The sequence below is a fragment of the Penicillium samsonianum genome (genome assembly GCF_028829775.1).
Source record: "Penicillium samsonianum strain IBT 33392 chromosome Unknown utg000003l_segment0_segment0, whole genome shotgun sequence".
NCBI lineage: Eukaryota > Fungi > Ascomycota > Eurotiomycetes > Eurotiales > Aspergillaceae > Penicillium > Penicillium samsonianum.
The window spans coordinates 4,518,322-4,541,913 of record NW_026643261.1 but is presented as its reverse complement, the minus strand read 5'-3'; the positions used below and the strand labels follow the sequence as shown (position 1 = coordinate 4,541,913).

The following is a 23,592-nucleotide window of genomic DNA, read 5'->3' as shown; positions in this document are numbered from 1 at the left end:
TGCACATCTAGTCTCAATATCCATATCATATACCATCCACTGTCACGCTTTTCACAACCATATCCGGCGCTAGCAATTTATCTCGGATGGAGATCGCATTCAAGAAGTCATTGCTGTCCACCCGGCGATATCCATCTTCCAGCGTCTTCTCAATACCTGCCCGTAGGTGGCGCTCAGCCAATCGGCTCCTTGCTTCTAGCGGATCGGAGTCGACGAAGACGCGATAGTCAACAAGCTCAGCAAGTTCACGCCAGCCGGGATCATCAAGAAGCATATAGTTTCCCTCGACGATAATGATCTCTGTATCCGGCATGATGGAAATGCCGTTCTCGACAGGGTCTTTGGCTTCGTGATCGAATGTTGGTGCGCGAATGACATCCGCTGGTGACCAGGTTCCAGAATACGGAGCTGCTAGCGGTGTCTCGTCGGCCCAGGTGCGGAGCCGAGAGACGAAGGCTACAAAGCGGCTCACGTCAAACGTCCATGGAGCTCCACGACGGACATGTGCCTCTTTGGGGTTGGGTAGCTGATCTAAAGCTGCCCGAGAAAGATGAAAGCCATCCATAGAGAGCAGGGCAGCGCGGGAAGACGAGTTCTTATTCAACTCTTGCACTACTGCCTCGGCTGTGGTGGTCTTTCCTGAACCCGGAATGCCTGCGATGGCGACTAGGTAGCGTGATTTGGGATGAGCGTTGGCCTGGTTGCGGATGGCATCTGCCAGTCGCCGGTACTCGGATTCCATCTGTAAGCTGAGGTTAGATTGAGTACTATGAAGGCTTAGATAGAAGTTTACCTTGAATCAATCACACATGGATGTATCTTATAGTGACGCAAACTGAAGTAGATGCCTCAACCACGGCTGGTGACAATCAACGGATCATTCTGCACCAAAAGCAAAGAGCAAATTCAGCAGCTATCCAGTTATTCTTCAAATGTCTGATAAAAGTGCAGGGCCAAGTTATGTATGTGTTGGTGGAGCGGGTATCGGGTCACAGTGTTCCGAACACAGGCTCTCGGTGTTGTGCCGCTGTTGTGCCGACTCGGCATTCCTCCTCAATTAGGATATTTGAAAGTGGTATTTGGGGTAGGTCAAAAAAAGGGGGTGGGGGAAAACTGGAGGTTTTGATGGTCCATTTAGACCATTTTGATGCCAAAATCATTTCGGGGCACAATTCTCCGGCGTCACACCGGCTTAGGCCCTACGAACTGCAAATGAACTTTCATTTGATTTTGGTAAAATGAGACTGGAATCCAAATCAAATCTTGAAATGTGACTTTCTAAATAAAAGATAAATGCAAAAATGCCTCGGCAACATGTAGGACTTGGATAGCCTCGAGACGCTAGACGTGCGACTACGATGAATCCGAGAAAGTCTCAACCATTATCCATATAAATTCCTGAAAAAGGGAATGGAGTACAGAGAACAATCATAGTCACATCGTCGCGTCTTTGTTCAACCTGGAAACCGTTTCCACTTCACTAACAGTTGGTTTCCGATGACTTTTCTGTTTCTTCTGTTTCGAGTCCACATAGAAGCACAATAGCTGTTGTGACCAACAATGAGAACACTGAGGTCGTGTTTGATCACAAGCAGTCTGTTGTTCACGACAGGCCTTACAGTCCCCCGGATTTAGCTGGTAAGGTTTTTGCAAATCTGGGGAAGCGCCTTCAAATGCAGTACCCCGCCATCCAGACCACAGCCACCGGGAGATGCGACCGCAAAGTCCACCCTTCATATGCCCGTATATAGGCGGATCACCGGAGATCTGTACTATAGCGGAATTCTGACTTGGTTCCCGATCAATCTGTTCTCTGTAGATCCAAAATCAGCGTTGAGCAAGACCTTGGAATAACCTCAAAAAAGACTCTAACCGGCGGCCCTGACTCGGCATTCTGGGGGTCCACGTTCTCCTTTTAGTAGAACTTTCACTGAGAATACTTATTCATTATTCATGGCAAAGTGAAGGCGATGAGCCAGAAATAAGAAAAAGGCCGAGAACGAGAGATTTACCCAAAGCAATGCATACTCCGTTCAGGCCCTCGGGCCCCCTGCAGCAGCAATAAGCAAAAAACCTTGGAACGGACGTCGGGCACTGCATGTCACATTAGGCAGCTGTAGATGCAAGTCATGGGGCCAAGAGGAATGAGCATGTTCTTGGGGTTTTCTTAAGTTGTATTTTCGGATTTGATCATGTTATCTCAACCAGAGCAACGTCAGGCGATATTCGATATTCGGAGTTGTACAGTTCGGAATCACATTCCACGAGACGCTGTGAATGTCAGGGTTACTGTAAAACCGTTGAAACGTCATAATGGCTTCAGTGAACCAGAAAACATGTGGCAAAAAAAAAGAAAATGTTCAGATGAACTTCTAAGGCTATTCACAATAATAAGCCAACATGGTTCGGATAAGCGAGGCGATCAAAGACGATCACCGGAAACTCGAATCTTATTACAACATCATCGTCAACTCCGAAGATGAAGACGAACAAACGCGATTCCAGAACCAGTTCACCTGGGAACTTGCCCGACACGCTGTCGCCGAAGAGCTAGTAGTGTTCCCTGCACTGGAAAAGGTTCGATTTAACAGCAAGGAGAAGCTAGATGATGATCGGCGTGAGCATTCAGCGGTAAGTGTTCACAATTTCACATCTTTAATAGAGAGAGCGAATCTGATATGACGTAGCTCAAAGAAATGCTCTACGTTTTCCAAGACCTAAACAGCTCCGATCCAAGATTCGTCCCTACAATTACGATGCTGATGGAAGGTCTTGCCCGGCATATGAAAGACGAAGAGGCAAACGACCTGGTTATATTGGAGGAGTCCCTCACTTCTGATGAGAGCGAGGGGTTGGCTGAATCTCTTAGTCGCACTAAGATGTTCGTGCCCTCTCGCTCGCATCCATATGACCTGGACAACCCGCGCTTCGAGACTGTAGCCGACCTGCTCACGGCTCCCCTGGATCATCTTCAGGATATGTTTCGAAGGTGGCCAGAGGAGGAAGGCCTTCTAACCTCGCCAATGGAGTAGATAAAACGAATAGAGGAGTTACAGCAACATAGAGATTCCATTTCTTTTTGCCCTACGATGGATCCAGCTTGCAGCCTGAAGAATATGCAAATGCGTGAACGTAATTGAATTCCTATCCTGGACGATGATGATGATATCTCTCCATCGAGTCATTTTCGCTTTGAGTGGTGTGATGAGATCTGTGCTCGGCTCTCGATAAACCATCGTTAGCAGTCGACGCGATATTGTACACGAATATCCCTCACTTTTCCATACCAGCTAGACCACTCTGGTCTTGACTCTGGTCCGAAGGAGCCTCATCATTATCTTGAAGGTAATGCCGAGGTGTATCCCCGCCAATCTCGTCATTGACAAGGTCTAATGCATTATGCTTGGCGGTCTTGGATACCTTAGGTTTGTTAAGAGCACTGGAAAGTATTAATAACGGCTATAAAGTGGAAATGAGAACATCCAAGCTCACGCTGAATAGCCACGCCTCGAGTTTATTTCGTCTTCAATAGATAAATCAACATCTTTGGCCTCTCCAAGGCTTGACATCATGCATTTAGGTATTCGAACAAATTTCAAATTACCCCACAAAGATAAAATTGGAGTTCTAGATATTGTAGAGCTGGTAACGATTATTAAAACCTACGAAGGCGAAGTAATAGCGGCAGAGAAGCCCGGGTTTATAACGTCACATCACCATCACAATCGGGCAGTAGATGCCAAAAGCACCGGAAATACCCCGAAACCTCTTGAAGATGATGTTTACTGCCAACGCAAGTGTCATTAAGAAACAGCTGTCTATTGTACAAAAGAAACCATGATCTGACAAAAGAGGCATGTTCATTAGAGGTTGTCGTATCTCGCTTGTCCTCCTGTATATCCGGTATGTCCGCCATGATTCAACATTTCTAGATCCGGATCTTCCTGAGTTTTGTGATAGCTCGAGATAATCTTGCTCGGATGGAAGAAGTTGAAAAGCAGACAGCAAATGAACATCAACGTCGCATCGAATACATATATGAACGCCTCTTTGCTTTGAAGAAATCCGCCGCTGCCCTGGACATATTCTGCCACTCGGTAGATTGATCGGACCATGACCAAGATACTGGCAATATAAAGGACCTTCATATAACGGGTCCAGGGGATTTGAGTATCGCCCGTAGCATGCATAGGTGTAGCTAGCATGCGGCGATGGAAAACCACGCAAACAACAATGAAGAACCCAAAGAATAGGATTTGAACAAAGAGTCCGGCAACGATCATGTTGTTTCCAAGTTTTACTTTCGACTGGTCCTTTGCGGTAGCAAGCATGCCACCTCCTTCAAGAAAGGAACAGTATTAGTGACCTTCCATGTGGCAGAGGATTTATATAACGTACCTCCACTCTGGATGAAAAATGATAGCACATCACCCGCCACAAATATTTTGGTCAACCACGACGGCCTGACTAGAGAACAAGAGGCTCCGTTCAGCATACGAATGAGACGGCCGAGAACCATATATATAGAAGCCGCAAATAATGAAGGTGCCAGCAAGAGCAACAAGCTCTGTGCAATGTATGGCTTGGTGGTGAAATCCGGGGCTTCCTCTGCGCTGGCGTACCTTGCCAAATAGCCGAATGCCTCAACTGAAAATAGTTCACAATGATTAGCATAGTTTCAAAACAAGGCGAGGAAAATATAGAAGGAATACACACATAAACCACCAATGACAAATGGTATGAAGTACCAGGTTCGGTTCCGACCCAATTGCCAGATATGTATAACGGTAGTGAGTCCAAAGACTGCCGCAAAGGCGACAGCAGAACCAACAGATGGGTCATAATGGTACAATTTGAACCCCTCAGCCATGATGAGCTAGCATAAACCGCAAGATAGGGTTGGAATAAGAAGGATGGCTTCTCTAGAGAAGTCTTAAGATTCGAGAAAGATAGGCGACGCTGTTTGAAGATAGAAAGGAGTGAAAATTCCGTCTGTTAAAGGATCCAGTAAGAGGTCCAGCCCAGGTTATGAGAAGAAACTTGCTATTTAAACAACTTTGCATCTTGGCGATCATTTAATATTAGTATACAGCTATGCTGATATTTATCTGCCTTGCCCCACAATTAGGGATCACTTTTTCGTTGACCATAGTTAAGAAGAGAAAAACTAGTCCTTTTGGCTATAAGAATACGAATTATCCGAGCAAGAACGAAAGAGGGTCAAGCTTGCTATAGCTTAGTTGCTCTTGCTCTGATCCACCCAAGAGGCTCGTGGTTTCTCGTCCAATCAGACGTGTTATGGATATCCCGAAATGGGAATCATTACGAGTACGAGATCCTACTAGCAGTGTGTAGTTTGTGACTAGTTCGACGTTATTTGCCAACATTCTCTTACTTTTAGACCTCAATGGATATAATTCTTCCCCATGGCGCTTCTAATAATAAAATGAGGAACGAAATACGAAATAGCCAGCTCATCTGCGAGGGCATGCTCACAATAAGGAACTTGGAAGAATACACTTGGCTGCGTGAAGAATTCCCAGATTCTTCTGTTTTGTGAATGCGAGACCTTGACACATAATCTGCACTGAAATAACGCTTTTCCATATAGCACTTTCAATTGCGTTATCGTGAGGATCAGCACGAGAGATGAACAGAGTAGTAGAACAATGTGAAATTTGCTACTGTTTTGTTGCAAATACTTGCTAGGATGTGCACAATTGGATATATATGTAGAAATGTTCATATTCTTCAAGCTTGAATCTTCAAAAACCCTGGGCAGTGTTGGCAGGCCCAACCGGATAGCAAGTTGTACGATTGGGTATCTTTTGTATAGCAACTACATACAAAAGGTACATAAACACATCATAAAGGATAACGACGAATTTTCCTAACTCTCAAACTAGCCCAAGGATAAAAAAATAAAAGAGTTGACACAGTTTTGGTTTAATAGATCTACCACTTAGATTTATGCTAAACATATGACACAAGTGCAAAGAGCAAAAAACAACTACACATAAATATTGTATGTAAAAGTTGTTCTCTTACTTCATCAAGCGTACTTAATAACACTTCCAAGGTGAATAAGGTTAATTAATATTGAGTAACTGAGACTTCATTTACACTATATATATCTTTCCAACCCCCCCCCCCCCCTTCCCCCCCACCACCACTACTTAAAGGGTTAAGAAAATTGTGTTTATGTACCTTTTGTATATAATCGCCATACAAAAGATACGCAATTCGTACAATTTGTTCCCTTTGATATCCGGTGGTGCCCACCGACACTTAGTAGGCGTTAACGGGATTGCCACGATCACCGCCATGTTGTAATCGGCTATGTTACTGACATTCCTCGGAATCGGGAATGTGATGTCATTTAAATGTTTAATATTAATCTGGTTTATTCAAATTATCACAAGCATATCTATTCAGATAATTTGAGCAAAGTACAGTCTAGACCTAAGCGCCAAATGGCCGTTAAGGGGAATAGATGTACTTTGTAGATCAAAAAGAGGCAAAGTGGAGAGAGCGGCAACTCCGATCACAACATTGTCCGCCTAACGTTTTGACTTCATCTTGACTTGGAATGTGACGATCAAGAAACTCGAAGGACGATAGATCTTGAAGATGTGATTATCTCTTCTGATTTTCTGTTCCCTCGCATCTTTTCCATCTGTTCAGATGCAAAAATTCTCCTGTTTCACCGTTTGTTTTGGGTTACACTCGGGTGGACTCTAGTGGTTTCAGATTAACACACACCCCCTACCAAGTAACCGTTAACCGCTGTGACAGCGACCAGTCGATCCTTTTGTGTGTTGCTCGGCCTATTGCTCTAAAGAATGGATCATCTTAAGTGGACCGGACTCCTGGACTAGAACGCCATGGGGCTTCTTGACTACGGAGTTGCAGCCTATTGTAGACATCCGCTCACTAACCCTAGTCAAAGGTCTCAGGCACAGGAGAATTGTCACTGGACAAATTGATCCCCGGTTTTTTTTTAGCATAAAGCAATATGGGCTTGTGCGGCTGGTGAAAGGTATTTGGGTCAAATACTTCCCACTTTTGCTTCGATACGTTGGACACGCTCACATTCCTTTCTCCTTGTTGACAATCTGGGATTGTCAGTCTTTCTTTTAGTCGTTTTTCCTATTTTTATCAATTGCACTCTCTCTTATCTTTCTTCTCATCTTTCCTTTCTGGATTATTTCAAGCATCTGGTCTTGTTATACCCCTCCTCCCGACAATATGGTTTCTTCAACACGTTCATTGAGCGCTGGATCGCTGATGCTCGCTTTGTTATCTTCCCCCGTGGCCGCCACAACTTACTCCCTGGTGGAGACTTGGCAGGGGGAGAATTTCCTGGATTATTTCAATTTCCACGTTGGTTCTGACCCGACCAATGGCTTTGTCAACTATCTCGACAAGGAGACTGCCGAAAGTACAGGCCTCGTCAAGCTCACCGATACAGGCAGTGTGTATCTAGGTGTCGATTATGCTACCAAGCTGGACCCCAACGGCAAGAAGGGCCGTGATTCGGTGCGTATTGGCAGCAAGAAATACTACGACCAGTCTCTAGTCATCGCCGATATCGCACACATGCCTGGTGGTGTCTGCGGTACCTGGCCTGCCTTCTGGTCTGTCGGAAAGAATTGGCCCGAGGACGGTGAGATTGATATCATCGAAGGCGTCAACTTGGCGGATCACAACGAAATTGTCATGCACACAGCCGGAACTTGCAGTTTGACAGATACGGATATGACCGGTTCGGTCAACGCTACAGGGTGTGGTGAGGATCTAGGAACTGTCGGTTGCAAGATCGAGGGTCATGAGGGCAGCTATGGCACATCTTTCAACAAACAAAAAGGTGGTGTGTATTCGCTGCAGTGGACCGACGAATTCCTCAAGATTTGGTACTTCCCCCGAAGCTCAATCCCGGCCTCGATTACTAGCGGCAAGCCCGATGTAACCGAATTTGGTACTCCGATGGCCTTGGTGAAGGAATCGTGCGACGTTGCCAACGCCTTCAAGTCCCAGTCGTTTATATTTGATGTCACCTTCTGCGGAGACTGGGCAGGTGGTGTGTATGGTGGTTCTGGTTGCCCCATGACGGACGGCGATTCCTTCCAGAGTTGCCACAACTACGTCGCAAACCAGCCGGCCCAATTCAAGGAGACGTACTGGGAAATCAACTCGGTCAAGATATATCAGACTGGTGTGAATAGAATTGCCTCAGTTTCATCATCCGAGCCCGAGCCAGCTACGACTGCCGCTGCTCCTGTGGTTTCGCAGACAACTGTTGAGACCCATACTACGCATAGTGCTACTGCTGTGCACTCAGTTGCCTCCAAGGAAGATCAAACCGCTGGAGCTGTTCAGGAATTGACTACTGCGTCAGTTCCTACTGTAGCAGCTACTGCCGAAAGCCATGCCACCGAAGCAGTCGAGCACCCTTCCACCAGCAAGAAGACTCGGACTTTCACCTCTATAGTCACTGCAACTGAGACCATTTGCCCCGAGGCCGAAAAGTCTTCCGCCATTGCCGCCCACTCCTCTGTGGCAACAACTGTCCCCGCTCCAGCTGTTCAATCTGTTCACATCCCAGCCAACGGCCAAGAAACGGAGGCACGGACCTCTGCGGATGCTGTGGTCCCTCCCTCCAGCGTCGCATCCGTCCCAGCTGGTCAGGGCCACACCGATTCGAAGCCTGCACATGTTCCTGTCGCTACTACGCCGCCCGTTGCAGCTGAACACACTTCTCACCGTGCAGAGTCCTTTGGTGGTTCATGGGTGCAGCCTTCTGCGGTCCCCTCTGCCGTTGTTTCCGATGTTCCGTATGAGGCCTCCAAAGCCCTGATCCCTGCCCCTACCGGTGTCTCTCCTAAGCAGGCTACATCCGCTACATCTGGGTTCTATGTTCCTACCGGCTCTCAATCTGGATCCAGCCCTGTCTTTACCGGTGCTGCTGATAGATTGTCCATGAGCATCTCGGCTCTCTTGGTTGGACTCATTGTTGCCTTTTTGGCTTAAACATCTGTGATAGATCGCGTTTGAAATTGGTCTAAATTTGGCGGATTTTGTTTTGTTCACTGTACAGTAGGCCCTTGAGATGGCCATAGACTGCTTGGTTTTGTTTGGCTTCAAGTCTGTATTTAGTCTGTGCTTTGCCTCTTGGGGCGCTTGCACACTGCTCGCAAAAGGCAGCATAACTAGTTAATGAAGAGTTGTTTTCTCGAAATATTCGTGATATTTTTACCCGACCTCGATCTGTACAGACACCCTTTATCCCCAAACGCCACGCTTTTTCGCCCAAATTCAAATGCTGCACTCCCTAAGCCGTCCACCTCGCCAACCAATCTTGAGCGTAGCATCTCAGGATTCCATCATCAATAATTCTCAGTCGGCCATTTCGCAAAGTCACACTACTTCTCTCTGCTTTCTCGGTAATGAACCTTTTCGGCCCATTCTGTATCAGAGATGATTTCTTCCCATGCATTGTCTCATAATGATGAATGAGCTTGACCGCCGGATTGACAAGTTCCTCACCCCGTTTCTCACTCCGACGAAGTCTCAGCAACCACTCTTCAAAAGGCACAACATCAAATTGGAAACCACAATTCTTCAGCGTATGAAGCAAAGACGACCAGGTGAATTCGCGAGAATTACACAAATTGAAAATCGAGTCATCAACGTACTCCAGTAGAGCTGAGTTGGACGCCTGACTTTCCCCAAACACACTCGGCGTAGCACAAGTCCTGGCTAGTTCAAGAATAGTGGACGCGAGCTCATCCACCGGAAGCCAAGAACATGTTTGGGATAGTTGAGGCAGTGCGCCCAGTGTCAGCGCCGACCGGATCATCAACGGCAGAGCTTCAGAGTCATTCCAACGACCCTTCTTCGAGTGACCTGAGACCTGGCCAATCCGAAGAGAATAAGCCCTTGCTCCACTGCGTCGCGCATTACTCACAATCTGCTCCCCAATCAACTTGGACTGCCCGTAGCCCATGAAGGCGCTGTCCAAGTCGACTGGTTCTTCATGGATCTCGGCTGATCGAGATCCGAGCGCGGTGGAGACTGAGGAGCAGAACATCATGACCGCAGGCTCGCGTCTCTGCACTGATAGCGAGAATTGTATTAAATTGTGCAGTCCCTGGATGTGTGGCTCAAACTCGCCCAGCGGGAGATTGAAGTTGACGGGCCATGCTGTGTGAATAATGAGTGAAACCGAGTCGAGCATGTGTGTGATTGTACTTTCATCTAGAGATAGACCGAAATCGGGCTGATCAATACGGCTGTTGAAGGCGACGATCTTTGCTCTCTGTTCAGGGGATATGAAAAGATCCTTGTCGGCTAGAGTGCGGAGTATTGCTTCTAATGGTGATTCTCGCCTCGTGAGACAGTACACCGTGGAGATACAGTCGTCGTTGAGTAGCTCGTACAAGACGTGGGCACCAATTGACCCGGTGGCTCCTGTTAAAAGCTTCGCTATGTTAGCTTTACAATTTAAACTCTGACAGCAAGATAGTCACTCACCACACTGTTCGGCCCTGAGAAAGCATGTGATTGAGGTATGTGCCTCTCAAACACGGAGTACTTCTCGATCAATTCAGTCATCACAGATAAATCACTCTCGACATCTTCCAATATTTCCCCCTTTTGTAAAGCACAGATATGTCGAGCCAACTGTGATATACAACCCGTTTCAAATATGACATTCGGTCCAGGAGTCTGGCTCATCTCAAACTTGAAATGCTGAAGGATGAGACGTCGGAAATGGATTGCCTTGAGACTATCAACACCCTCAGAGAAGAAATTGGCGTCGATACCAGAGAGCGGTATCCCAAGTTCTTGCTCGGCTAGTTGAAGAAGCACGCGCTCTGTCTCCACAACGTTAAGCTGAAGATTCCCATAGGTCTGTTTCTCCTCGGTATAAAGGCCCTCGATAAGTTCGCTGTATTCTTTATAGATTTGTGCTCGGATCATGGACCCTTTGTCCGTTCGAGAAAACTTGGCGTCATGTGGCAATATAGCAACGAGATTGCGGGAGATTTGAGAGAAAGCCTCTGCCTGAGAGTTGGCTTCTTGGATTGTCGGCCAGATTGCATTGAGGTATTTTTCGTCCGAGAGACGGTTGGTATAAGGTTCGTCCGCTCGCAAAATCAATAGACCTGGAGCAGCCTTGCCTACCCCGACTACAACTGCATCATGGATAAAAGTGTGTTGTTTGATGTGGCCTTCAATCGGGAGTGGCAAGACTTTCTCACCATTCACTAGATTGATTCGGTCATCCAATCGTGAGATGTATTTCCATCTTCCGGCAATTGTAGGGTGAGGGGTGAACACGTCTTTCGAATGGAAGGATCCTGGCGGCTCGTTTGAATTCGAGGTTGTTAATGCTGGATGACCAGCAAGATAAACGCACTCGAAAAGCGAATCCGATTCGGAGATGGGCTTCATCCAGACATATGATCGGATATTGTCAAAGAATTTCAGATAGTTCCAATAGGGGTCACCTTTTGGTCGAGAGATTGATTCTGCAACAAGACCAGCCTCGGTGCTGAGATTTGTTAGTCTTTGCGTCACTGTAGGTATCTCCATGATAGTACTTACAGGCCGAATGAACCTCCAAAGTGTACTCCTTCGCTTACTAGGCGATCGCCCAGCTCATCGGGACAAGGTGCACCTCCGTAGGTAACCAACTTGCATTGCCTTAACAATGTGATACCACGGGGGTCATCAATCAAAAGTTGGAGCATATATGGAACCGCTGCCACTGACTCTGGCCTGGCTTCTTCGAGAGCCCTAGCAACGAGTTCTGCAGTTAAAGGCAGCGCAGCGTTCCACATGTAGGCTGTCTTTCTCATCCACATTGCCTGCAATGCGGTGGACAGCCCATGGAGGTGATACCATGGCAAAGTATTGAAAGAAGTAAACCCAGGACCTCTCAGCGGGTGAGTCATGATCGCTCTGTGTGTGAGGAAGAGCGGTTTCGGGGTGCCTGTTGATCCCGAGGAATGAAGGATCAAGGCGACTTTTTCGGGATTTCGATTGCGATTTAGAACAAGCGATGGCGATTGTAGTTTGTTGTATAAAGAGCATGAGAGTATTGGGCGGCAGGTCACTAGCCTCCGGCAAAGGATCTCGCCCAATGTTGAGCGGATATTGGGAGATTGGCCATATATGATTGACTCACAGTTGACAGTTTCTAGCAATGAGATGCAGACGTCACCCGAGAGCCTTGGCGAGAGCATCATGATAGTATAGCCCAGACGACTCAGGGCAAAAAAGGTGATCACCATGTTAAGGTCAGACAAAGTAAGAAGTGCCACGATGGATGGATTTTGTGTTGCCTAACCATTGATGTGTTAGAGAGTCGAGACCGCGCAACGCAATTGCCGACTAACCTGTTTGAATCCATGATCCATGAGCTTGATGACAGCATGGTTTATCATAGCATCCAATTGTTTCCCCGTGTAGTATTCATAGGAAGCTGCATCGTTGTCGAAACGGGGATAGGCAAGAATGGGATATTGAACGACATCAGCGGCTCGTAAGCGAATCAAGTCGTCAAGGACTTGAAGCGATCCAAACTCCTGCACCAATGGGTTGATAGTGCTGGAGGGGCCAGCCTGTGCTCCTTGACTCCCACGTTGGATACCCATTATGATTACAGAATTATTCTAGAATGAGAGGAAAGGTGCCACAGCAGCTTGGTAGTTCTCGTGCTATATTGAGGGTCAAGCCGTATTTAAGGACGTGTGCTCGTTTAGACCGCTTGACTGACCCCTATTCCCAGATTAGCCTATACTGACTGCATTCGGGATGCCCGGCAAAAGTAAGTCCTTCTGCATCGGGAGAAGGATATACATATCACACGGGATCAGCCCAGTAGCAAACAAATAGGATCAGCTACCATGCTGTGATAGTTATGCAGATGCCAACAAAAGTCATCAAGGCGCATATTAAATAGTTGGGATTTGAGGAAATAATATCTCGGCAATAGTAATATGCACATACTCCATGTACAACAGCACAATTTCAATGCACAAGGACTGGCTTGCTGAGCGACTTGTTTGTGTCACCAGCAAACACTCAGCTTGAAATCAGAAATTTCATTCGCCGAGATTCAACAGTGGCGTTCCGTTAACGTCAAGACTGGTCTACTCCATATACTGTGGCTCAGGCCACTAACTAGCTACCTCGCTAGTGGCCAAAATCCAACTTTTGGGAATAATTCCCCTGTCTAGCTTTAACTAAGTGCATGCGTTCTGCATTCTTCTCCATCTTCGGAGTGGAATTTCGATCGCGACTAGCGGCAATTGTTACACTGCAGGGCTGCCCGAGACACATCCGCCTCGGTTGGAATGAAAATCCCGTTGGGAAAGCCCCAAAGGATTTCTACCCGTCACCGGACAAAAAAGGAACTTTTGTGATAGATTGTCGAAGCGATAATTAGTTGGAACATCACCTGAATGCATATTACTAGGTCTAGATCCTGTGTTGGGACTCTGAAACCTACCGCGCAAGTCAGTGTAACTGGGGACGGCGGTGAACGTTAGCCTTCAGTCTGGAACAGCTTGGGTGTCATAATAAAATGCTACACAAAGCGTTGTGTTCAGATATCCCCCGATGAAGTGTTGGCTCTGTGTTTCATTGGCTATTAAATATATTCCAAGGCGTTGAACAACCTCATCGTAACGTACAATCAGTCTTACTCTCCCACCGGTGCTAAATCGGACTAAGACCATTCCAGACGGCGAAGGAGCAAAGGGCCAGGCTTAGCGATGTCTCACTTGAAAGCGTATGTTGTAGGAGAAGTCCCCTTCCATCCCTGGCTAAGGGAATGACACCGAGGAGTGACGCAATGAGGAAATACCACTTTTGAAGATGTGTCAAGTCAGTAATAATCTAAATCGTCGAGGCCCATGTCAAGCGGATAGTGTTTTCCAGGAACGTTGGAAGTCATCCGGTATGGAGACTCCACTCCACTAATTGGATCGGGAGCGGGCCGGGAGAAGCATCCGGGAAGCCGGGAATGCCCTGTGGAGTTCTGATCTATATCTGGTCTTAAGAGTATAAGCGTTCTTGGGAACCATTGCTGGACTTTTGTCAAGAATGTTGACCCGTTCGATCGGTCTATGCTGATCATTCCAACTTTATTTTTTACATTTTTTTTGTCTTGCCTTGATAGGTCTCAGAATACAGACCTAGGCATAGCATTCCAGGTATCGGGAATGATCCTGTGGTGTTCCGTTAGAAGGAGACGTACCCGATGGTCTGGTTCGACATAGCAATTCTCATATTCCTGTAAACGGTTAGTGATTTCTTCATTTAGATCGAGCATTCCTGAGATCTGAGACGTTTGGACCGTAGGGAACTCAGGAGGGTATGTGTAGGCATCGGGCATGACCGTACTTTATCGACATTAAGAACCAGTCTACAATTCTAAACAGGGATTCGTAAGAGGAGATTGCAAGACACTTGCTCATTTTATCACCTAGACTATGTATCATTCCTCTGTATTTGTTGAATGTACCCGGAGTTCCATTCATGAACCAAAAAAATGCAGAATAACACTGACTGAAACAAAATGCGCTGATCTCCAAGCCACCCCAAACCTAGAGGGATCCCTTCTCCGACTTCTCTTCCAACAATTCCAGGACCCGCAGCCAGGACCGACTAGCGCGCCCAGCATGCTCCATCGGCACGGCCGGGTTATCTTCCCCGGTGGATCTCGAGAAGACCTCCATACTGACCCACCCGGTATAACCCAAACCGTTGATGCAGGCATCCGTCACCTGGCGAATCGGAAGGTATCCGCCCCGATCCTCTTCACACGGAAACAGACGCGCATTCCGCGACCAGGCTAGCAGAGTGGGCAGGCCTGGTGCCTGAAGAAAGGGCGCCTGTGGGTCGACCCGCTCACCGTCGGCAAGTTGAACCATCAACACTCGGTCCGGATCAATCTCCCGTACAAGCCGGTCCATCGATTTCCGCAGATCTCCGTCTGCGCTTGGGCCAAGTCGCCCTGTTGCGGCGGTGGGATCGGCCCACATTCGCGCTGCTATGTTGAATGTATCAAGACAGATGCCGAGATTGGGTCGATTGGCACGTTTGATAACATCCCACGAGTCTTCCCAGGTGTTGATATATGTTCCCCATGCCAGGGCCTCGTAGGCGATCCGCACGGGGAATGCGACATCTGCGGCTTCCGCCAGGTCGGCTGCGAGACGCTCTCGGTCGGAGGTGATCTCCGAAGCGTCGAGGAAAGATGATGGGATCAGGATGAAGAGTGAGTCGCCCAGAATTTTGCATAACTGCACCCAATGCCTGAGTTCGTCGATGCGCTGCGCATGCCGTTCTGGATCAATCAGGCCTTCGTAGTGTCGGAAAGGTTGGAGAGCTACAACCTGCAGACCACGCTCAGCAGACAAATCTCGGATAGCGTGGGCTGCGTCGATTTCGTAGTCTCGATCAGTGCGGGGTGCACTGTCAGTTGCATGGGCGCGAAGGGTCTTGGCAAGCTGTGCTATATCATCATGGAAGAGTTCGAGTCCTTGTTGGCCATTGTGGGCAGCAGCATCAAGTTTGGCGAGGATGGGGTGTAAATGCGCAGCTCCCAGACTGACCGTTGCAATAGCTGGCTTCCATCGTGAGTCAAGTTCGGACTTGAGGACGTTTGGAAGAGAATGCATCGTTAAAATGCTTTTAGAGATTGACCTGAAACTAGCAGCAACTAGTGATCTTCGTCACACTCTTTATAGCATAAATCACAATCTCACATCAACATGAGATTTTTGTTTCCGTGCTTATCCTGTATTTCAGTGGTTTCTTTTTCTTTATTAAAAAAAAAGTAAATTCCAATGTGGGTGGTGAGTACAGAACGTAGACCACTCGCGGATGGCCCGGATTCAAATCGTACACCGTAGGGCAAGCATGTACACCCTTGGTCATCTCGATCGGGTTAACTTCTCTCTCAAATGCGGTATATTCAGACGATGGGCCAAGAATGATTGAATAGTGGAGTGTCTGGAAACGATATGCCCCGGGTTTCAGCTGTTTTCGGGGTCAGCTTACCTATATTGCATTCGTATGTTGTAGGAATGAATTGAACGCCGATGGAAACAAGGGTCTTTTAATTTATTTGCCTTGTCCAATGTCACTGTCACCGAGGGGGGCACCAGGGACTATAAGATGCAATCGAGATCCAGCCAAATAGTTCCCTCATCCTAGCTTGTACTACTCGAAGCAATCAATTTCACGCTGAATATCGTTATTTACTTTTTCTTGAACAGCGATAATGACAATCACAACACCCTTTCACTGTTTGGTCAACCGTCTCGGCCAAATGGCCTTGAAAGAAGCCTCGGAGCCATCTCCACAAGCCCACTTCGAGCTATTGCGAATGATCGACCAGCTCAGGTCTGCAGTGGAAACGCCGACAGAAACCGTGTTGCGTCTGATTTACCAGGTAAGGCGTTCCACGGACTAAACTCAAGTTTGTATTCTGACTGGACTGTAGCCTCCTCAAAATGCCGCGTTGCGCGTTGTCATTGATTTGGGCATTTTCGCCATGCTTGTGGAGAAGCGACACAGAGGAACGGGACTATCAGCCGCTCAGCTGGCAGACTATACGGGCGCCGAGCATGATCTAATTGGTACCTTTTCCTGCAATGACAGTAGTTCGTCACACATTGTGGATTGCCTAACTCCGTGAATAGTCCGACTTATGCGCGTTATGGCTTCTCTTGGGCTGTGCGTCACACCGACCCCCGAGCTCTATGTTGCCAATGAGAAGACAGTGGCACTGACTCAGCCGATTGGGAGAGATGGAATCCCATGCATGTATGTTGGTGATGTGACTTGGACCCTTGCATCTCGTCGCGCCGTTACTCACTGACCCTTCGTTTAGATATGATATTACCTTTCCAACCTTGAGCAAGCTCCCGGAGTACCTGCGCTCCCATGGCTATGCCAACCCCCAGGATTATGCTCAGTCTCCTATGCAGTGGGCCGTTGGACAGAGTCAGTTTGAGTGGCTTTCGAGTCGTCCGGAGCAGCAGGAGCTCTTCAACTCGTACATGGCTGGTCGTCGAGAGGGTAGACCGATGTGGTACGATATATACCCAGTCGAGCGACTGTTTGGCCATGCCGTGCCATGCAAAGACACGGTCTTCCTGGTAGACATTGGTGGCAATCAAGGGCATGATCTGGGTAAATTCCGTCGAGAATATGGCCATTTGCCGGGCAGAATAGTGCTGCAGGATTTACCAAACGTGGTTGACGGGGTTGAGGGTGAGAGCGTAGGAATCCAGGTGATGGGATACAATTTCATGGATCCTCAACCCGTCAAAGGTGCCCGTGCGTACTACTTTCGTTCCATCTTCCATGACTGGGATGACCACATCAGTCGGAGGATTCTCCGAAATACGATGTCAGCGATGGCGCCGGACTATTCTCGAATTCTCATTGTTGATTTCGTCCTGCCAGACACCGATACGCCCCTGATGCAGGCTTCGCTTGATATCCAGATGATGAGTATTGGAGCCGGTGTCGAACGGTCGGAACGACAGTGGAGAGATCTCTTGCATAGCGCCGGGCTGGAGATCACAGGGATTTGGAATCAGAGCCCGGCGATGGAGTCGGTGATTGAAGCAGTTCCAATGTTGAAATAGAACAGATAGTGAAGAAATTTGATTAAGTTAGGTACTTGAATCCCAAAGATGGAAGACGAAACACAGCATTTTAGCAGAGCAAAAAAAAGGAAAGAAGAGGATGGAATACAAGAAAAATATAAAAGGTAAGAGAAGTAAGTCTATTTATTTTTGGAAAAAGCTGCCCAACAAGACTTAACGACTCAAGTATATGGCGCCTGAACGGGCTGCGTCTTCAACAACTACCGTTCCTCTGAAATACAATCTGTGTGAGTCCAGTTGCTTCTCAAATGTGGCCCTGTACCTCTCATTCTTCATCAATCCTCCTGCCAACACCAATACAGAGGCCTCCGATGGCTGATAGCCAGTGGATTGAGGCTTCGCTAAGCGACCAAGAGTCTCGCCAACAAGCAACGCAACCTGAGAGCTCACGATTACTGCTGCAGTCTCATTCTTGTCCATCAAGTCGAGAACAACTGGCGCAATACTAGCAATGCGTGCCTTCACACCCTGAGAGTAGTTCTGGGCCAAAATATTATTCAACATGTCGATACTGGCACTCTCGGAAACCTGACACCCAAGTTTCTCTGCAACCGCCTTGGAAAGTTCATCACCTCCTGTTTTGTCGAGCCCCAAGGTAATATCCTCAAAGACTCCTAGGGTGTGTTGGATGGCTTTCATACCAATTGCGTAGCCACCGCCCTGATCACCGAGCATGTGACCCCAGCCTCCAGAACGGGCTGAACGAGCGTATCTTTGCTGATCCTCGGACCATTTGTATCTCATGGCAACACTCCCCGTGCCTGCAATCACTACCAGCACAGAGGGTGTACCGAGAGATTGTGGAACACCCGCAGTCAATAGATCTACGTCGTTGGTTAACTGGAGATCCTTTTCGTGAGTGATTCCGAAAGCTTGTCTCAGTTTGGGCGATAGCACTCCCTCCAGCCCAGCTCGATCAATACCAGCCAGTCCGATCCAGACGGAGCTGAAGGATGTTTGAAGAAGTTCCTTCCACGAAGATTCTGTTTGTTCAACGTCGCTTGGCAGGACGTCTTTCAGAGCAGCCTTAGCAGCATCAAGTAATGTGGCAATGACTCCGTCTATATTTCCAATGCTGTCGGTTCTGGGCTAAGGTTAGCTTAAAGATAAACAAAGCATAAAACCAGAACGAGAAGAGATCATACAGATTGCATGGGCCAGCAGAACCCTGGCCCATGAGGTTGGCGCCGTCGGCCACAACAGCAGCGCACTTGGTACCGCCGCCATCAATGCACAAGGCGAACTTTTGAGTGGGTGTACTTGTGGGATTCTCTTCGATGGGCTTAGAGGTGGCAGCCAGCGCGTTAGCCAGCACTCCACCCGCAGCGTCAAAGTATCCCCGACAGGTCTCAACCGACTCCCCAGTCTCTGCAACCAAGATAGCCAGTTTGACACTAGCATTGCATCTTGCAAGGAGAGCGTCCAAGTCAGCGTCAGACGAGGACTGGCACTTTCCACTCAACCTCCGCAGAATATTGCGGGATCTTTGCTCAAGTTTCAAATTCGAGGCCACGAGATCAACCATCTTAAATCTCAACATTAGCCGGAGTACAACAATCGGGCAAAATTACCACTTACCATGTTTCCGTAAGTCTTTCCTGTGCGAATCATAGTACCGGTACTTAGCATATTCAAAACCAGCTTGGTGACAGTACCGGCCTTGAGACGGGTGCTACCAGTGACCACTTCAGGCCCTGACACGGGTGAAATGACGAAGTCCACATTTCCCGAAAGGCCAATCGCCGAAGGAACTGTACAGACAACCGCGATGGTCACACAACCGAGACGTTTAGCGAAAGCAAGACAACCAAGCACATAAGGCGTGCGCCCCGAGCTTGCAATCCCAATGATACTATCAAGCTCCGGGTTCAGATTGAGAGATTTCATCTCATCCTCACCGGCTTTCTCGTCATCCTCGGCTCCTTCCTGAGCCGATCGGATTGCGGCATCTCCACCAGCAATCAGACCGACGAACTGACCACGAGGAGCGGCGAATGTGGGAGGAATTTCCGATGCATCCAAGATTCCAAGCCTAGAATTTTCTGTTTAATGTTTGTTTAATAACTAGGGAACCAGGGTCCACGTGACTCACCTTCCACTGGTGCCAGCGCCGACATAAATCACCCGGCCGCCTTGTCGAACTCGCGGGGTCAATGAGTCAATGGCTCCTGCAATAACAGGCAAGCAAGGAACAACACTCTCTGGGACTTTCTGATCGTCGGCATTGATCACAGTGCACATGTCAAGTGTCGACATGCGATCAATATGCACGGTTCGGGGATTGACCCCCTCCGTTTGGAGTTGAGATAGACTACCGAGATCCATTATGCAGGGTGTGTTGGGTGATCACTTAGAAGATGACAAGCTTGACGCCGTTTCTTGTCGAAGTTTTTAATGTATTTTTCTTCGCGAATCATGGATCAGATTATGCGGAAAAGGGCGATAAGGGCGCTTTTTAGAACGATTGTGGAGGTGAAGCTGGATCCATTTCGAGTTGGCGCTATGCAAGCCAAGTGCCTAATATCGCCCTATTTCCCGAGGTCGATGCCGATGCGGGAAATTACTGAATTCTGTACGTAAGGCGAAGGGGAGGTCCTTGTTCGAGAAGCATCTCACGGTCCGATCAAATGGGGGCCGTTGCACGACAGTGTTACAATGAAGGGATCTTGACAACGTGGGATTGGACCGGTTAGCAAGCGACTAATGTGGATACTTCACTTCTCCAGACTTTTCCCAGAAAGGAATCGGAAACAGCCGATCTGGAGGATAGTGGAGTTATCTCCCACAAGATTCGTCGGCCGAGAAAGAAGAAGGTCGTTTGATAAGGAATGGCATGCAATTCATCCTAAAGAACAATGGGGTTGATCCACTTTTACTACTACTTCGTGGCAGATATCCAGATGATACGCATACGATAACACACTCGCGTGCAACCCAAGCCCCGTATCGTATGGGGCCCCAGACTCCAGATGCCGATAAGCCGACCCACAGTAGTCCGGTAGTCCGGTATAAGGGGATATCGGAAATGCTGGAACTCTCTAACATAAGACCCCAGTCATTCCCTCCCCGGACTTTTCATTTCATACGCACAAGATGTCGAATGAAACAGTCGAAGAAGGGCGTGTTGCCACAGGTACTGAGCACAATGAAAACCGCTCGACCTTGTACAAGATCTGGACGGATTCTTGGTTCCAGATCATTTTGATCAGTTTCATCTGCTTCTGTTGTCCGGGAGTGAGTTCGGCAAAGGCTATTGTTCAAATCCAGTGGACTAACAACATTATTAGATGTACAATGCCCTCAGCGGTCTTGGAGGTTCCGGTCAAGTTGACCAGACCGTCGCTGCAAATGCGACTGTAGCTCTTCTGGCTTGTACTGCGGGAACTGCTCTTTTCGTTGTCGGCCCTATCTTCGATCGTGTTGGACCTAGGGTTTGTCTCTTGCTTGGAGGATGGACCTACGCATTGTATTCCGGCAGTCTTCTGTGTTTCAACGGTATGTTCAGCTGCCAAGCCATAGTGTGTTGTTTACCAAGTTAATGATACTCCTAACAGCAACCAGCAATGGCGGCTTCGTGATTGCCTCGGGTGCCATTCTCGGTGTGGGCGCATCGTTCTTGTGGGTGGCCCAGGGTGCGATCATGACGACCTATGTTCCCGAGTCACAGAAGGGTCGCGCAATCGCAGCCTTCTGGATTATCTTTAATCTCGGCGGCGGTGTTGGATCTCTCGCTAGTTTCGGTCTCAACTTCAAATCGACGAGCGGAACTGTCAGTGACGCAACATACATCGCCTTGCTTATCATTATGGCGTTCGGATGGGCGTTGGGAGCCCTCATTTGCCCGCCATCGTACGTTAGAGTTGCCCAGTTGCAGGTCACACCGGAGAGCGAGAAGAACTTCCGCCAGATTTTTCGCCATTCCATACAGACTATCTGCAACTGGCGGGTGTTGTGTATGCTGCCCCTCTTCTTCTCGGCCAATGTGTTCTATTCTTACCAGCAGAATGCTGTGAACGGTATGAACTTCAACATCCGGACGCGTTCGCTCAACGGTTCGCTTTATTGGATCGCGCAGATGCTGGGTGGTCTCGTCATGGGTCTCATTCTCGACATCCCCGGTGTCAGTCGACCCAATCGCGCTCGCATCGCTTGGGCATTCTTGTTTGTCACTGGAATGGCCATCTGGGGTGGCGGTTATAAGTTCCAAGTGTGGTCTGATCTCCGTCTGGAGCAGGGCCTGAAACAGGATATTGATTACACAGATGCTGACATCTCAGTGGGCCCGATGTTCCTCTACATCTTCTATGGCGCCTATGATGCGTTGTGGCAATCATTCTGCTACTGGCTCGTGGGTGCCCAGTCCAATTCCCCGGCCACAGCAGCCGTTCTGGTCGGAGCGTACAAGACCTTCCAGAGTACTGGTGGTGCGATGGCGTGGCGCATTAATGCCATGCAGAAACCCGCGATGACCCAATTCGCTATGAACTGGGGACTTTGCATGGGCTCATTGGTTATCGCTATCCCAACCGTCCTGGCAATCACTATGACCAGTGACAAAGAATCACCATCAGTCAATGAGAAGGACTTCCCAGAGACGGAGGAGTCCCGGGCAGATGTGGTGAAATCTTGATTATTTTTGTATCTCAATGTCAACCTCGGTTAGAAGGATGTGCGGAATTTTTGCCGTCGAGGAAAGACGTATGTAAAATAGAACAGTAAAAAATCTTAGAAAAAGGTTTGACAATGCAGATCAGTGGGGATATCTGATTAGGAATATATGTACATAGCATGTCCCAACCGAAAACTTGGGTTTCTTTGTATGCCGACAAATTCCGTCTCTCGGCGGTTGAAAGTTCGTCCACTCTACCTTACCGCACGCACGTCTTCAGCACGGCGGTTTCCAGCAGCAACTTAGTATACTGGCGGTGTGCCCAAGCTATTTGGTCATTCATGGGTGCACCTTCCGCCTTCCCGAGACCCTGGTAGAAACAGCTCTTGAGACTGAATTCGGCCACGCCTTGATCCTGCTTGACCACAGCGGCGATTTCGAAGAGGCCGTCGGAGGGACGGACTTCACGAATGCGGGGGGAGTCACCACAGCGAATGAGAATACGGTCTTCGGTCTTCTCGACAACTTCAAAGTGATCGGTGACGATGGTTCCTACTTCGTATTTGTTTGAGAGGAGATCCGATCGGTCCCAGAGGTGGTCGGCAGTCTCGGGGCCACGGTATTTCCGTTCTAGGATGGCTCGCTGGGGAATGTATCCTGGAGAGAAAATAAACTTGTTAGAGTTTGTGGCATTGCGACGAGGCTGGTTTCCCCAGTGTAGGACTTACCCAGGCCACCCCAGACACCGGCACAGAACGCTTCCACCAGCTTGCCCTTCTCCTCGACCAGTGAGGGCTGGATCTTGTCTAGGGGAATCCGACGAATGCAGACGTCATGAAGAGTTGGGTTGCGGCTCGGGTTAAACTTCTTGAAAAAGGCCGATTGGAAGATGGGATCGGAGCTGTCCATGGTCTCGAAAACGTCATTGCGCGTGGCGCCCCAGAAAACACCGACCGAGGCAATACTGCCCGCGACGGTGGTCTTGACTAATTTGCTGAAAATACCCATGGCTGAGGAGAGGAAGAGAGGGTTGGAGGCAGGTGAGGAGTAACAAGAGGGGAGCGAGAGCTGGGAGAGCTCTCGGGCATCTCGGGAAAGGTCCGACTGCCAAGACCAAGGCTCCACTGGATTTCACCAAACGTCAACAAATTTCTGATGTGATTGCACTTTACATTCACTCTCCTTGACATCAGTTGTTCTTATATATTAGGCCGCCTCATTGTACAAATACATTGAGATCACCCAATGCATCACCCAAAGCATCCCCTAGAGACTATCCAAAGGTGA

The 23,592-nt window shown here is 48.3% G+C and overlaps 11 protein-coding genes across 11 annotated transcripts; 4 read left to right on the top strand and 7 right to left on the bottom strand.

Moving 5' to 3' along the window:
• Positions 1 to 25: 25 nt before the first annotated feature.
• Positions 26 to 742, bottom strand: N7471_005341 (phosphoribulokinase/uridine kinase family protein; the record flags this gene model as incomplete). Its single annotated transcript, XM_057278060.1, has 1 exon — positions 26 to 742. One exon carries the CDS (start codon positions 740 to 742, stop codon positions 26 to 28), a length of 717 nt encoding a protein of 238 aa, XP_057137670.1.
• Positions 743 to 2,400: 1,658 nt separating this feature from the next.
• N7471_005340 (uncharacterized protein) lies at positions 2,401 to 3,032 on the top strand (the record flags this gene model as incomplete). The annotated part of the gene is made up of 2 exons (XM_057278059.1): positions 2,401 to 2,631; positions 2,688 to 3,032. The coding sequence occupies 2 exons, from the start codon at positions 2,401 to 2,403 to the stop codon at positions 3,030 to 3,032; spliced, it is 576 nt and encodes a 191-aa protein (XP_057137669.1).
• A 241-nt stretch (positions 3,033 to 3,273) lies between these two features.
• Positions 3,274 to 3,572, bottom strand: N7471_005339 (uncharacterized protein; the record flags this gene model as incomplete). Its single annotated transcript, XM_057278058.1, has 2 exons — positions 3,274 to 3,439; positions 3,493 to 3,572. The coding sequence occupies 2 exons, from the start codon at positions 3,570 to 3,572 to the stop codon at positions 3,274 to 3,276; spliced, it is 246 nt and encodes an 81-aa protein (XP_057137668.1).
• A 291-nt stretch (positions 3,573 to 3,863) lies between these two features.
• N7471_005338 (RTA1 domain-containing protein) lies at positions 3,864 to 4,870 on the bottom strand (the record flags this gene model as incomplete). The annotated part of the gene is made up of 3 exons (XM_057278057.1): positions 3,864 to 4,339; positions 4,399 to 4,647; positions 4,717 to 4,870. The coding sequence occupies 3 exons, from the start codon at positions 4,868 to 4,870 to the stop codon at positions 3,864 to 3,866; spliced, it is 879 nt and encodes a 292-aa protein (XP_057137667.1).
• A 2,378-nt stretch (positions 4,871 to 7,248) lies between these two features.
• On the top strand, positions 7,249 to 9,030 carry eng2 (putative GPI anchored endo-1,3(4)-beta-glucanase; the record flags this gene model as incomplete). The annotated part of the gene is made up of 1 exon (XM_057278056.1): positions 7,249 to 9,030. One exon carries the CDS (start codon positions 7,249 to 7,251, stop codon positions 9,028 to 9,030), a length of 1,782 nt encoding a protein of 593 aa, XP_057137666.1.
• A 301-nt stretch (positions 9,031 to 9,331) lies between these two features.
• On the bottom strand, positions 9,332 to 12,662 carry N7471_005336 (uncharacterized protein; the record flags this gene model as incomplete). Its single annotated transcript, XM_057278055.1, has 4 exons — positions 9,332 to 10,480; positions 10,534 to 11,557; positions 11,611 to 12,350; positions 12,405 to 12,662. 4 exons carry the CDS (start codon positions 12,660 to 12,662, stop codon positions 9,332 to 9,334), a joined length of 3,171 nt encoding a protein of 1,056 aa, XP_057137665.1.
• A 1,956-nt stretch (positions 12,663 to 14,618) lies between these two features.
• Positions 14,619 to 15,695, bottom strand: N7471_005335 (sugar phosphate isomerase/epimerase family protein; the record flags this gene model as incomplete). The annotated part of the gene is made up of 1 exon (XM_057278054.1): positions 14,619 to 15,695. The coding sequence occupies one exon, from the start codon at positions 15,693 to 15,695 to the stop codon at positions 14,619 to 14,621; it is 1,077 nt and encodes a 358-aa protein (XP_057137664.1).
• A 605-nt stretch (positions 15,696 to 16,300) lies between these two features.
• Positions 16,301 to 17,675, top strand: N7471_005334 (uncharacterized protein; the record flags this gene model as incomplete). Its single annotated transcript, XM_057278053.1, has 4 exons — positions 16,301 to 16,471; positions 16,523 to 16,658; positions 16,722 to 16,845; positions 16,913 to 17,675. 4 exons carry the CDS (start codon positions 16,301 to 16,303, stop codon positions 17,673 to 17,675), a joined length of 1,194 nt encoding a protein of 397 aa, XP_057137663.1.
• A 174-nt stretch (positions 17,676 to 17,849) lies between these two features.
• Positions 17,850 to 20,026, bottom strand: N7471_005333 (putative glucokinase regulator family protein; the record flags this gene model as incomplete). The annotated part of the gene is made up of 4 exons (XM_057278052.1): positions 19,789 to 20,026; positions 19,275 to 19,728; positions 18,842 to 19,221; positions 17,850 to 18,780 (listed from the first exon to the last, which is right to left on the bottom strand). The coding sequence occupies exons 1-4, from the start codon at positions 20,019 to 20,021 to the stop codon at positions 17,850 to 17,852; spliced, it is 1,998 nt and encodes a 665-aa protein (XP_057137662.1). The 5' UTR covers positions 20,022 to 20,026.
• A 763-nt stretch (positions 20,027 to 20,789) lies between these two features.
• On the top strand, positions 20,790 to 22,326 carry N7471_005332 (putative MFS transporter; the record flags this gene model as incomplete). The annotated part of the gene is made up of 3 exons (XM_057278051.1): positions 20,790 to 20,930; positions 20,984 to 21,191; positions 21,251 to 22,326. The coding sequence occupies 3 exons, from the start codon at positions 20,790 to 20,792 to the stop codon at positions 22,324 to 22,326; spliced, it is 1,425 nt and encodes a 474-aa protein (XP_057137661.1).
• Positions 22,327 to 22,564: 238 nt separating this feature from the next.
• N7471_005331 (uncharacterized protein) lies at positions 22,565 to 23,313 on the bottom strand (the record flags this gene model as incomplete). The annotated part of the gene is made up of 2 exons (XM_057278050.1): positions 22,565 to 22,962; positions 23,034 to 23,313. The coding sequence occupies 2 exons, from the start codon at positions 23,311 to 23,313 to the stop codon at positions 22,565 to 22,567; spliced, it is 678 nt and encodes a 225-aa protein (XP_057137660.1).
• Between the last annotated feature and the right edge of the window lie 279 nt (positions 23,314 to 23,592).